This window comes from Aethalodelphis obliquidens, unplaced genomic scaffold, assembly GCF_003676395.1.
Source record: "Aethalodelphis obliquidens isolate GAN/ISIS:26980383/991018 unplaced genomic scaffold, ASM367639v1 scaffold20, whole genome shotgun sequence".
NCBI classification, from domain to species: domain Eukaryota; kingdom Metazoa; phylum Chordata; class Mammalia; order Artiodactyla; family Delphinidae; genus Aethalodelphis; species Aethalodelphis obliquidens.
Window position 1 is genome coordinate 2,079,265 of NW_020837964.1, and position 12,897 is coordinate 2,092,161.

General features: G+C 48.3%; 1 protein-coding gene across 1 annotated transcript in view; it reads left to right on the plus strand.

The window, feature by feature from the left end:
• ZCCHC14 (zinc finger CCHC-type containing 14) overlaps positions 1 to 12,272 on the plus strand; it is a 58,762-nt gene extending 46,490 nt beyond the window's left edge. The window contains exons 5-13 of the mRNA XM_027119038.1: positions 124 to 233; positions 981 to 1,075; positions 1,157 to 1,211; positions 2,242 to 2,521; positions 3,998 to 4,089; positions 4,428 to 4,555; positions 5,832 to 5,972; positions 6,056 to 7,525; positions 8,663 to 12,272. Coding sequence (XP_026974839.1) covers positions 124 to 233; positions 981 to 1,075; positions 1,157 to 1,211; positions 2,242 to 2,521; positions 3,998 to 4,089; positions 4,428 to 4,555; positions 5,832 to 5,972; positions 6,056 to 7,525; positions 8,663 to 8,718 — 2,427 coding nt within the window. The 3' untranslated portion in view covers positions 8,719 to 12,272. The remainder of the gene's footprint in view (positions 1 to 123; positions 234 to 980; positions 1,076 to 1,156; positions 1,212 to 2,241; positions 2,522 to 3,997; positions 4,090 to 4,427; positions 4,556 to 5,831; positions 5,973 to 6,055; positions 7,526 to 8,662) is intronic.
• Positions 12,273 to 12,897: the final 625 nt, after the last annotated feature.

A 12,897-nucleotide genomic window follows, 5' to 3' on the forward strand; every position in this document is an offset into this window, starting at 1 on the left:
GGCTCCCAGAATCACAGCAGCAGGTGTCAGCAGCCAGGACCTGCCCAAGTGTTTCCCACAGTGAGGAGTTCTGGTTCCGTAAGATGAATTGTGACATACTTCCTATGCCTTTTCGTCTTTCAGTTATCTCAGCTGTGTCCTGAAGAAAATTTGGAGAAATTCATTCCTTGCTTAGCTGGCCCAGATGCATTCTATGTAGAGCGAAACCACATGGATCTGGAAGCGGACCTGAGGTAATGCTCATCACCCCACCCAAGGCCACGGCCAGCGGCCCCCCTGCGGCGCTGTGGCCACCGATGGCCCTGTGCAGTGCGGGTGGGGCCCGACGTGAGCTGCCTATAGGCATCTGAGGGGCTCCTCAGGTGACATGCGGTCTGGATGGTTCAGGTCTCCTGTTTGCCTCTAGGGGTTTTCATCAGTTATGGAGAATTTGAAGGATTTTAATAATCTAGGCATGATTTTGAGAATATATAAGTGAAGGAATTTCAAAGTGTATGCCACCATTTAATGTAATTTTGACAGTCTTAATGAAATAAAATCTGCTTCAGTCCTATAGTTGAAAGGATAAAATGAGGACCTAATAAAAAGTCTCTTGGGCCCGGTGGCTCTGGACCCTTGATGACGTCCTGGCGCGTTGGTCTTGTACGTGCGCACAGAGGGCCCCGGGGACTGGGGCCAACATCAGAGTGCCACACAGCAGCTGTGACGGCCCCAGCTGTGCTCATGGCCCGGGTCGTGGGCCCTGAGAGACTCAATTCATACAGCGTAGTACAGTGTAAATAAGGAAAAGGGGCACCAGGAAACAGTATGAATCATACCAAGAATGAAACTGAATAAAGCAGGAAGAATATAGGTTAAGGCACTTCCGTTTAGTTTTTCTCTGCTATATATATCTCTTAATTGAAAATTAAAATTTCTCTGCCAGTTACTTTTTGGTAACACGTTTTGATGCTGATAAAACCACTCTGTTTCATTTCTAGGTATTTGGCTTCATTACCTTCTCACATATTAAAAAATGACCATGTTAAGAAATTTTTCAGCACTTCATCTCCCACCCAACAGCTTCAAAGTCCAAGTGAGTTTGTAAAATGTAATTCAATAAAAGTAGAAACATTTTTATGGTCTGTAAATAAATTATATCTATTTTAACTTGTAGGTCCTGGCAACCCTTCCCTGTCTAAAGTCGGTACCATGATGGGCGTGTCTGGAAGGTGAGACTTCTACCATTGTAACCAACACATTTCCAGTCAGCCTTGTTACAGAGCTTACTTTTCATTTTGTGTAAATAGTTGTTTCCAGAGTTAAGTCACTCTTGATCTTAGTCTTGAATAATAATATTGAGAGAAGAATTGGATAGAGATAATCCACTTTTTGATTTCTTAAAAAAAAAAAAAAAAGTGGTTCTCGGAGCCCTGGAATTAGAATTCCCAAAGACCCTTATTGCAAATGCCAGTTCCTGGGCCCTGCACATTCTAGGAAACCAAAATTTCTGAGAATCTTCATTTTTACAAGCTCCTGGGGAGTGATTAACCCACGAAGGGCCAGAGTCGCTGCTCTGGAGGTCCCTCTGCCAGCACAGGGCCCGACAGTGATGGTGGCAGTGCGCGGGTGACAGACAGACTGCACATCTGGACTGACAGCCAGCATTAAGATGGGCTAACATCACAGACGGTGTGTGCACGCGTGCGCACGCACACACACACACACACACACACGGTTCTGTGAGCTCTAGTCAGGTAATGAGGTCTTTGAAGGTGCTGACTTTCTTCACCCTCTGCCTGGAGTGTGTAAACATGTAATATGTCAGTTTGCAGTTTAGTGTGGAAGGGGCAGGGACACAGGGTGATGCTTTGGTCCTTCAGCTTTCTAGAATTTACTTTTCAAAAAAAAAATTAATTTGAATATTAAAGATTTTGGAGTTTTAATATATGATTATCAGTATCATCCTGTGATAGAAGCAACAGAAAGAAACTAGGCAGCAAAGCCACAAGTCTGGTGGTGACACACAGACGTGTACATATACACAACATGTACACACGTACTCAAGCGCAGCATCTAGATGGGTACATACACGTCCGCGCACGCACATATCCACGCCTTCAGACGTTCACCCCAGGGTGGTGGTGGCAGTAGCCCTGGCGCCAGCAGTGGACATGGCTGCAGATGCAGGCCAGGCTGTAGGAGCTGGTCCTCGGTGGAGGCCGTGGTCTTTTGAAAACTACCTGTCTGCTGTCCTCGCAGGCCTGTGTGCGGAGTGGCCGGCATCCCGTCGTCTCAGGGCGGCGCCCAGCATCACGTGCAGCACTCGGCCAGCACGTCCGCCTTGCCCCACTGCTCGCATGCGGGGGGTGCAGGCTCAGCTCTGGCCTACCGGACCCCGATGGACAGCTCGCCCGCTATCTTGATGCCTTCCAGCCTGCAGGCCCCGCAGACCCAGGAGCAAAATGGGATTTTAGACTGGCTTCGGAAACTGCGTTTGCACAAGTACTACCCCGTCTTTAAACAGCTCACGATGGAGAAGGTACGTTGGTTACTAGCAGGCAGCGAGAGTGTGCTTGTTGTCTCAGGTAACCCGTCATTCTTTGGACCTCATTCCTAGAGGAACTGAGTTGGGTTTCTGCAGCGTGTGTGTCGTGGAGGTCATACCACCTGGTCCTTAACACCTGCAGATGCGTGTCCCCACAAGTCCTGTGAGCTTGCTGGAGGGGCCGTGGATTTGAATTTGGAGGCGACCTGCAGCTGAAGCAAAAACTGGATCACAGTTGTCCGTAAACAGCTTTCTTAAGATAGTTTGGGGTCTTCCCAAACGAGACACTCACTGTCTGTGACTGAGGGCTATGTCTCCAGCAGCCCTTCAGTGGGTAGAGGTAGTGAATTGTGGGCCCCACGTCCCCCTTTCTTAGACGCCCCTCAGCGTAGCCTTTTACAAGAGCCCAGTGCAAAAGGGTTGTCTGATGACCTGCCTTCATGTAGGCTCTTAGAGCTAAAGGAATAGATGAATTTTATGGCTTTCAAGAAATCCTACATAGCAGTTATCTTTGAGAATACAGTTTTGACAAGGAGCATTTTTTCACTGTTAAAAAAATTCTGAAATTTCTTAAGTTTCAGTGTCAATGGTAAAAGTAAATTGGACCTGTATGTGATGTTTGAACTCTGAGCTCCCCCTGCTGGATAAAGTGACTTGGTGCCTTTTATCTCTGCAAACGTTTCGTTTGTCCAAAAATCTGCAATTGAAGAATCTAGAAATCAAGCTTTTACTGCTAATAAAAAATACATTTTAAGTAAATTTTCAATACTCTCAGTTTAGGATTCACAAGTCTTAAAAACAACAGATTTTACTAACCTTGGTCATGATCAGTTTAAAAAGTTTTAGCGTAATGTATGAGTTGAAAAGGCTAAGATCACAAATCATGTTATGGACCGTTGTGAGAACCAAGTATCATCTTTTTTCTTAGTATGAGGCCAGTGAGTTAGGGCGCCGTTCAGTTTGGATGGCATCTACTTTTCTGGATCACTGGCTACCCAACAAAGTTGCTGTTGTCCCTAAAATGACCATGATCTCAAGAAAAAAGAGCCACTAAAGAAGACTGCTCCTGTCGCTGGAGGGAGAGCCCCGGGAGGGGAGACACTTCCACCAGCTGCATCTCTGCAGCAGTTGAGACGCAGACACTGTTTCAGTCTCCTGCCCGCATAGCACGGACCTTCCAGGTGCCCAGTCTTCACCCGGCTGTCACTCGGACGCCTGTGCTGAAGGCTCAGTGGGCCCAGCCCGTGACCCTCAGACGCACAATGAGCGTCTTATATTTTGGACCCTGGACACCAAGTCATTTAGCAAGTAAATGTTTGACAGCGATCCCCAGTCTTTTATTATCTACTTAAGTTTGATCTGTTTACATATCCTAGAGGTAGAATACGTTTATGAAATTAAACTCCAAGTTCTTTGTCTTCAGAATCCTAATTAATTCTCACACTTTGTAATTTGTTTCTTCTGTGGAAGTTTCTGAGCCTTACGGAAGAAGATCTAAATAAATTTGAATCCCTCACCATGGGAGCAAAGAAGAAGCTCAAGACTCAGCTGGAGTTGGAGAAGTGAGTGTGAGATTGTTTACAGAATGTGTCTTCATTTTAGTTTCTAACATGCGGAACAGACGCTAGGACTTATTACTGCTGATTGCTTATCAAACCTTAATTAATGCTCTTAAGATTCTACAAATGTGGCTTTGGTTTGCTAGGAAGGACCCTTTAGAGTGAATCTGAGAAGTCAGAATGCATTATCTTCCACCCTGGAGATTATTTTGGCGGAAATCAGCCTTCTTAAGTAGAGACTGAAACACGGAGAGGCTCTGCATTAAGTAGAGACTGAAACACGGAGAGGCTCTGCAGCAGAACTGAACGCTCGCTTGTTGCTGTGCTTTCCTGTCGCACAGGGAGAAGTCAGAGAAACGGTGCCTGAACCCCTCGGCCCCTCCCCCAGTCAGCAGCAGCGGAGTGGCCCGCGTTCCCCCCACCAGCCACGTGGGGCCTGTGCAGCCGGTGCGAAGCAGCCATGCTGCAGGTGGGTGGGGCCGGGCGCGCCTGGACCTGGGACCCTTCGGAGGAGGGCCAGGCCACAGGTCACGCCCCTTTTCCCTTTCTGTTTTCTAGTGCTTAGAGTTACTTTTCATTATTTTAGTTTATTTTATTTTTAAATTAATTAATTTAACTTTTGGCTGCGTTGGGTCTTTGTTGCTGTGCGTGGGCTTTCTCTAGTTGCGGCGAGCGGGGGCCACTCTTCATTGTGGTGCGCAGGCTTCTCATTGCAGTGGCTTCTCTTGTTGCAGAGCATGGGCTCTAGGTTCGTGGGCTCAGTAGTTGGGGCGCACGGGCTTAGTTGCTCCGCGGTATGTGGGATCTTAGTTCCCTGACCAGGGCTTGAACCCGTGTCCCCTGCATTGGCAGGTGGATTCTTGACCACTGAGCCACCACGGAAGTCCCAAAATTGGGACTTTGCTGTTTCCATTTTCTCATACTTAAGAGTTACTTTTCATTATTTTAGCTTTTATAGTTTCTGCGACAGGAAAATAGAAGGGACGTTTGTGTTAGAAGCTGGAGACTGGTGACTCGCCTGAAGTGGTTTGGGCAAAAGCATTAGACCCAGAAACTGCTCTGGTGAAAGGGAGAGAGTAGGAAGTATGCAAAATAGATGACAGCCTCGCCCCCCCCCCCCCCCCCCCCCCCCGCCCCCTCCCCCCCCCCTCCCCGCCCCACCATGGCAGGTGTGGAGGCGGCTTCAGGCCGTTGCCCTGCAGGTCCATCCTGAAGTCCCTGATGCCGCGCCCCCAGCCTTCCTCCTCTTCTCCCTGCCGTCCTCTCCTCTCCTCTCCTCTCCTCTCCTCGGCAGGAGGGGGAGGGTCACGGTAACAGCTGTTCTGCTGTTTTCCTCATGCACTAGAAATATCAAGAGTGACAGTAAACCAGGAAGAAAAAATGTCAGTGCATCTTTTCAGTGCTTATTTGACTGAAAAGGTCTTATATCCCCGGTCCTCAGAAAACGGAGGTGTCTGTTTGTGGAGTGTGGCTGTTGTAGCACCCGGTGGTTTGGGGGTCCTTTTCCTGTCCTGCAGCGTCTGCTTGGGGAGGCTGAGAGCGCGGCCACGTGTGCGTCTGCCGCCTGGCGAGCTTGTGAGCCTCAGCCCTGTATGAATAGGGACAGGATAGAAAATGAGCCCGATAGGCATGCATGCGGGTGGGAGAGGGCGCGGTCGGCGCCGGCTGGCACAGCCCCCGTCGGCATCCTGTGGCTCGCGGACCTTGGTGCCACCTCCGGGCTGTCACCTGTGCCTTCTCCGCAGCACTGCGGGTGGAGGTGGTGCAGCCCCCGCACCAGACGGCCCGGGAAGGCAGCTCCTCTGAGTGTTCCAGCTCCTCGCCCAGCCCGATGGGCGTGCAGGCCCGGGAAGAGAGCTCGGACAGCGCGGAGGAGAACGACAGACGTAAGCACGCCCCGTGTGGCTCGCGCTGTGCTGCCCCGCCCTGGTCTGCGGAAGCTGTGCTGACGCTGTTTCCACCTCTCTAGGTGTGGAGATCCACTTGGAGGGCTCTGACAAGGAGAAGCCTGTGATGCTGCTGAACCATTTCACTTCAAGTTCCGCCAGGCCCACAGCCCAGGTCCTCCCCGTGCAGAACGAAGCAGGCTCCAATCCGTCGGGCCACCACCCGCTGCCCCCACAGATGATGACGGCGGCCTCGCACATCGCGCCCATCCGGATGCTGAACTCCGTGCACAAGGCGGAGAGGGGGGGCGCGGACATGAAGCTCCTCTCGTCCTCTGTGCACTCGCTGCTGTCTCTCGAGGAGCGCAGTAAAGTCTCTGGACCAAGAAGCGGCATCAAAGTGGACAAGAACTTTGGCAGCACCATGATGGACATGCTACCCGCGTCCACCCCCCATCAGCCCATGCAGGTCCTTTCTGGACTCACCGAGAGCAGCTCTGTGTCGCCCACCGTCTCCTTTGGTCCCCGCACCAAAGTCGTCCACGCGTCCGCCCTCGACAGGGTGATGAAGCCGGCACAGCAGCCGGCCCTGGTGGTGGAGACCAGCACTGCTGCCGCAGGGACGTCCAGCACCGTCTTCCATGTGGCTCGGCCACCCATCAAACTTCTGGTGTCTTCATCTGTCCCTGCAGACTCTGCCGTGTCTGGGCAAACGTCCTGTTCCGGCAACGTGCAAATAAGCGTGCCCCCTGCCATAATAAACCCTCGGACTGCTCTGTACACAGCCAACACCAAAGCTGCCTTCTCTGCGATGAGCAGTGTGCCCGTGGGCCCCCTGCAGGGCAGCTTCTGCGCAAACAGCAACACTGCCTCTGCCGGTAGCCACCCTGCCACGTCCTTTGCAAACATGGCCACCGTGCCCAGCTGCCCCGCCCCCAGCTCCAGCCCCGCACTCTCCTCGGTCCCCGAAAGCAGCTTCTATAGCAGCAGTGGCGGCGGCGGCGGCGGTGGCAGCTCCCCCGGAAACCTCCCCGCCTCGGCCCAGAACCACCACCACCACCACCACCATCAGCAGCAGCCGGCGCCCCAGCAGCCCGCGCCTGCCCCGCCCCCAGGCTGCGTCGTGTGCACGTCCTGCGGCTGCAGCGGGAGCTGCGGCTCGAGCGGCCTAACTGTCAGCTACGCCAACTACTTCCAGCACCCGTTCTCGGGGCCGTCCGTCTTCCCGTTCCCGTTCCTGCCGTTCAGTCCCATGTGCGGCAGTGGCTACGTGGGTGCCCAGCAGTACGGCGGCGGCGCCTTCCCGGTCGTGCACTCGCCCTACAGCAGCGGCGTGGGCCCCGAGCCCGTGCTGGGCGGCCAGTCGGCCTTCACCGTCCCGCCCGTGCAGAACTTCATGGGGGCGGCGGGCGTCTACCAGGCCCAGGGCTTGGTGGGTAGTAGCAACGGCTCCAGTCACAAAAAGAGCGGGAATCTGTCGTGTTACAACTGTGGGGCCACCGGTCACCGCGCTCAGGACTGCAAGCAGCCGTCCATGGACTTCAACCGGCAAGGTAAAGGCCCCCGAGGTGGAGAGCTCCAGACAGGAGCGTCCTTTCTGTGAAAGTAATAGTCAACTTCCTTTTTTTTTTAAAGCAAGCAAGAAGTGGTTTTTCAAATGCTCTCTGAAAAAGCACGAAACTCTTGATGGGCTGTGCAGCCCCCAGAAGGTCTGCTTTGGTTCTGAGACTGTCTCTGTGATTTCAGCCTGCTTCTCCTTTTAGAGTGTGGCTAGCTGGCTGTGGCCCAGTGGCTCCTTGGTCTGTTATTTTTGTGCCACGTGACTGGGGAGGAAGCATGGGTGATTTAGTGCCACCGCCGCCGGTGTTTAACTGAGAACCGAGGGCGTGGCATGTGAGTTCAGGCGCTACAGGTGGAACTCGCTGTCCCCGCTTCTCTTCCCCCGTCTAGAGTGGCAGTGGCCATGGCCGTGGGCGTTGTGTGGCGGCTACGTGGTGTTCTCACTCTGTGTGCTGCATCTTCTTCCTTCCCCCTTTGCTACTCTTTCTTGTCTCCTTTAGTCAAGTGTGTGTCTGCTGTCGTTACCACACCAGGTTTGTTCTTGCTGTTTTCCTTGGAAAGATTAGGCTGGGCGTTGGGAAAACTGGTCCCAGCCTGCGACTGCTCACTGTGCGACCTTGGATAGTCAGCCACTTGCTTTCTGGAGACTTTTGAGGGTTGTTCCAGACCTGCCTGTGCCCCTTAGTCACCTGGAGAGCTTTACAGACAACTTGGAATCAGGTCTGGTGGCAGGTGGAGTGACTGTGGGCTGTGGGCCCCCCCTCCCCCGTTGATAGAGGTGGTGCTGCGTCTCCTGACGCAGCGAGCCCGGAGGCCTGTGGTGGCGGCCAGGCCTCCCTTGCCCTGTCCCAAGGAAGGGGGCCAGTTCTGTGCTGTCTGAGCTCCCAAAGAATGAAGAAACAGACTGGGAACTCTTCAGTCTTTTTCACCCCTTCTCTGATTTGATAAACTTGTTAAGATGACGTCCAGTTTGCGGGGTGGAGCCAGGGGAGCTGGGAGTGGTCAGAACAGGTGGTCTGGATTTCCAGCACCCAGATCTTGACCAGAGACTCTGGAAATAACTTTGGACAGATCATGGCAGTAATTCTATGGTGATTCAAATTTGATCTCTCTTTTTTCCCCCTCTCTAGGTACTTTTAGGTTGAAATATGCCCCTCCAGCAGAAAGTCTGGACTCCACAGATTGATATTTTTCTCTGGCAACAGAACACTATTAAGCCATGGAGACCTAAGGAAAATTAAATACAAAACTGAGAAGTCTAGTTGCTGTTGAGCTCAATATTTTTAATCCAAAGGTGCTTTACTTTACTAGACTGGATAGAAAACCTAGCGTAGGAATGCATCAAACTCAGTTTTATTGCCAAAATCCTAGACGGGAGCTTGATGTCAGGACTGGCCTAGTGGGTATCTCCACTGTGGGTGAAAGTTGGCCACCTCCACCCTTGGTTGCAATGCAGAGACCTCCCGTCTCCTGAAGAGCATTGCCGTAATTGGTCCTTCTAGGCTCACACGTAATTCCAGGGCAGCTACGTGAGGTTGGAATCGAGAACTGAAGGTCGGAGTTCTCCAAGTGGAGTTCTACCAGTCGGACTCTTGACACCCCTGGTGAGGGAAAATGTCGCCTTTGTTTTGTTCTGTTCTGTTCTGTTTCGTTCTTAAAGTGGTTAGGCACTAATCTCTGGGCTTTTTAAGGACTGCACTACCGAAGAATGTAAACCGATGTCCATCTCTGCAGTTCTGGGAGACAAACTCCCTGAGACCAGTCAGTGCAAGACGCTCAGAGAATCCGTTCTTAGAGTCCGCACCAGCAGGCTACACGATTTAGTACACAACAGACATTTTAGTATTTCCTTCCCTCCTTAAAAGCACTTGTAGCAGTTTCAGGGTTTTTTTTTTCTTTTTTTTTTTTCCTGCAAATAAATTTAAACTACATTATTAAATAGAAATAGTTACTTGCAACAACTTAATTTCTAAAAGGGTCCAAGTCCCAGAGAATCCCTAGTAGTCAAAGCTTTGAGGACACCTTCCTTCCCAGCCCTTCCGAGCTTTGAGTCCTGTCGTCTTCCACCACGAAGGAACTCTGGCAGAGACGCGATAGCGGCACACCTCGTGAGCGGCACTCATGGATGCTGCACGTCCTTAGCCAAGTTTGCAAGTTCTTTTATCTCCCATGGACTTCCCAAGGACCCCAAGGCTCACTGCTAATGGATTCACACTTGAGACAGACATTTCAACAACAATAATACAGTCCTATAATCTCTGAGCAAACGATTGGAAATTTTCTCCTGTCAACTTCTTTTGTATTAGGCTGTGTATCAATAGTTAGTTCCGTTAAAAATTACCTGGAAAACTACAATAGAAAGTGGTAAGACTCTGAAAGAGAATACACTGACAGGACAGAGCTACAAGATCTGCAGAAGTCTAGTTTTACCAAGGTGGGAAATAAAGTCCACCACACAGCTCTCAATTTCACCCCATTGCAATGAGAGCTTTTGGTCCGAAAGTTAGGGACTTAAAGCTTCCAGGCTAAAGGGAATTTTCTGCTCAAACAATATTGTTTTAAATGCTAAAGCCTTCAATATTAAAATATTGATTGGTAAGGTCTTGCCCAGGGATTTTCCAGTTGAATATTTATTTAAAAAAAGAAAATCACAATACTCAGACCACTCTTAAAATGGGACAATCAGCCTCATGTAAAATTGGTGTAAATCAAAAGAATACCCTAGAGTTTGAGGCATTGTGATGTAAGGCTTCAAATTTTGAGATCAGTTTCCTGCTTCATGGAAACTAAAGCAGAAAGTTGTTACATTTTTTTAATGAAAGGCTTTTAGTAGAGTTTTTAAGAGTTTTATTTTAGTAGAGTTTTATTTCTATGCAATGCAGAATTGACAGACCTCTGTATTCTTCTCTCTCTTCCTGGTACACAGTATTACATACAGTTTTGAAGTAATGATGATGCTTACAACAGCATTTTGGGGGAATGTTACATTGATCTCTTAAATTATAAACACTACAAAATGTCAAAATTACGAGAACTGACACAACTTTGCCTTAAAGAGTACTAGACTGGAACTTGTCATATTATGTTTAAGGAAGACTTAGAGTGTTCATTGATGTTTACGATTTTAATATTTCTGAAGGCCCTCACAGTGGCCTGGATATGTGCTGAAAGCCAAACTTTTAAAATTTTTGGTTTTTTAAACAAAGAACTATTTTAAATAAATCCTATTTCAACACAGTGAAACTGTTGAAAACCGTCTCATAACAAAAGAAAAAAATCATATTTAGGTTTTTTGTTTTAGTGGTCAGTATTGGGGAATGAAAGTGTGTCTGTTGTTACCCTTATAACTGTTTTGATAAATATTAGAGGTTAGCGTTAAATACGACAAAAAATTAAAACGAACTTCAATTTGAAGTATGACATTCAAATTGAGGGAAATAAGTTCAGACATTGTGTGGCTGTGTTCCAGTCATCAGAGGTCTTAGAGAAACTTCCAGCTGTCTTTGAAAGTGCATGTGCAGAGTGACATCTCCAGTGAGGCCGTTCCGAGTTGAGAGTGGTAAAACGTAAATGTGAGACACCAGGACACAAAGCATTCAGCTGCCGCTCCGTGAGACCTCTTCCCAAGTGAATCCCACACTTGAACTTGGGAATATTTGCTAGCAGTATTCTCTGATGAAATTTCTCTCCAGAAGCAACCACAGTCAGTGAGCCTAAAGAGCATTTGGCATTTCCTCAGAGGACGTCCTCATCAGCTAGACACACAGATCAGACTGACCCTTGCAACTACTTATTTTCCTGAAATTGTGGGCTCAGTTTCCAAATGCTGTGGCAACCAGGTAGGTGTGGCACCAGCCACTTTGCTCTGTGTAGTCTGTCATATTTTAAAGTTTCTAACCCCATTTTTTATCTCCAAGAATGGGGAAAGTGGAATGTACAGATTGAAGTAGAATACAACGTTGGGATAAAACACTAATCTTTTTTTTTTTTTTTTTTAAAGAACACTCAATTTTCTACCTTATTTTCTAATTTTTATTTTATGATTATATTGAACATTGGAAAGTGTATAAATGTTAAAAACTTCTAATTGCTAAAGAGCACTGAGAAAATGGGAGCTAGCACTTAGAATAATAAAGAAAAAGCTATTTTCTTGAAAGCAGACATGTGATTGGGTATTTAAAAAAACCAGCATCATTTATAATCTCCAAAAAATTACACGAGTCAGCTTGTTAATACAGTAGTTAGTAGGTTCAGTATTTTACTTCACTATTTAGAATTCTAGGTCCTTTATCGCAAGAAGTCCACCTAGCTAGTTTACACGGCACACTACGTATGGAGATGCATAGCGGGTAGTAACTTTGCCTGACGTTATGCAGCTGTAACGCGTTCCTGTTTGAGCACAGGCTGACCGAGGCTTGCATCTGTCCACTCACTGCAGTGTTGCTAGTGAGCACTTGCTGAGCAGGAAGTGGGCCACGCCCTCCTCGCTCCCTGTCGTTGTCACTCCTCCTGCTTCCGTTGTGGCTTATTTGATGCCTTGCTAGTTTTACACACTGATAACTGATGGCGTTACGTGTTGAAGCCTTAAAGGTTGTAAGGGAAACCCTGACCCTGCTCAGCTCGACCACCCGTCCCAGTGGATGGGCCTGTGGAACCTGAGCGGGTTGGCCGTCCTTTCCAAAGTGCAGATGACTCCCAATGAATGAGGCAGGGGACATTTAAAGCCATGGGTTCTGAAGAGGCTCCATTACTGAAAAGCCCCGAGGTTCTGAATCAAAGTGAGTTATCTTTAATCAACACTCGCGAACTACGTACTGTGCTGGTTGAGGCCAAAGGTCAATGTTACTACACTGTTACTTGGAGGGAGGGGTGCGCCTGCCAGGTCACCCCGGTGTTAAGAAGCCCCTCACATGCGTAAAGTTCTTAGATGCACAAAGACAGGCTTTGGTACTGAAACTGAAGACCTCGTGTACACTCAAGAATCTTCCCAGCTTCTATTGGACATATTTTCTTTTTAGGAATGAAGGAAAATTCTCCCATTTTTGAGCCATTCTTTTATGTCAATTCTACAAAATTGCATGTAACTTTATAAATATTTTTAAAAGATATAGTTTTGTAAATATTTAATATTCTGCTAATTTGATTTTGAATTGTAAATGTCAAGTATTCTGTTTTTGGGGTTTTTATGTTTTATTATACTTTGTTAAAAAGGAAAAATTGTACATTTTTAGAATGTTTTTATGAGTCAATTTAATGTACTGAAAATAAAAATTAAAAAAAAGAAAGAGCAGTCTCTTTTTATTAGGTCTTTGTCTCATAGAGTATGAAGCACACAGCCTTTCACATCACGATCCTCCAAACTAGG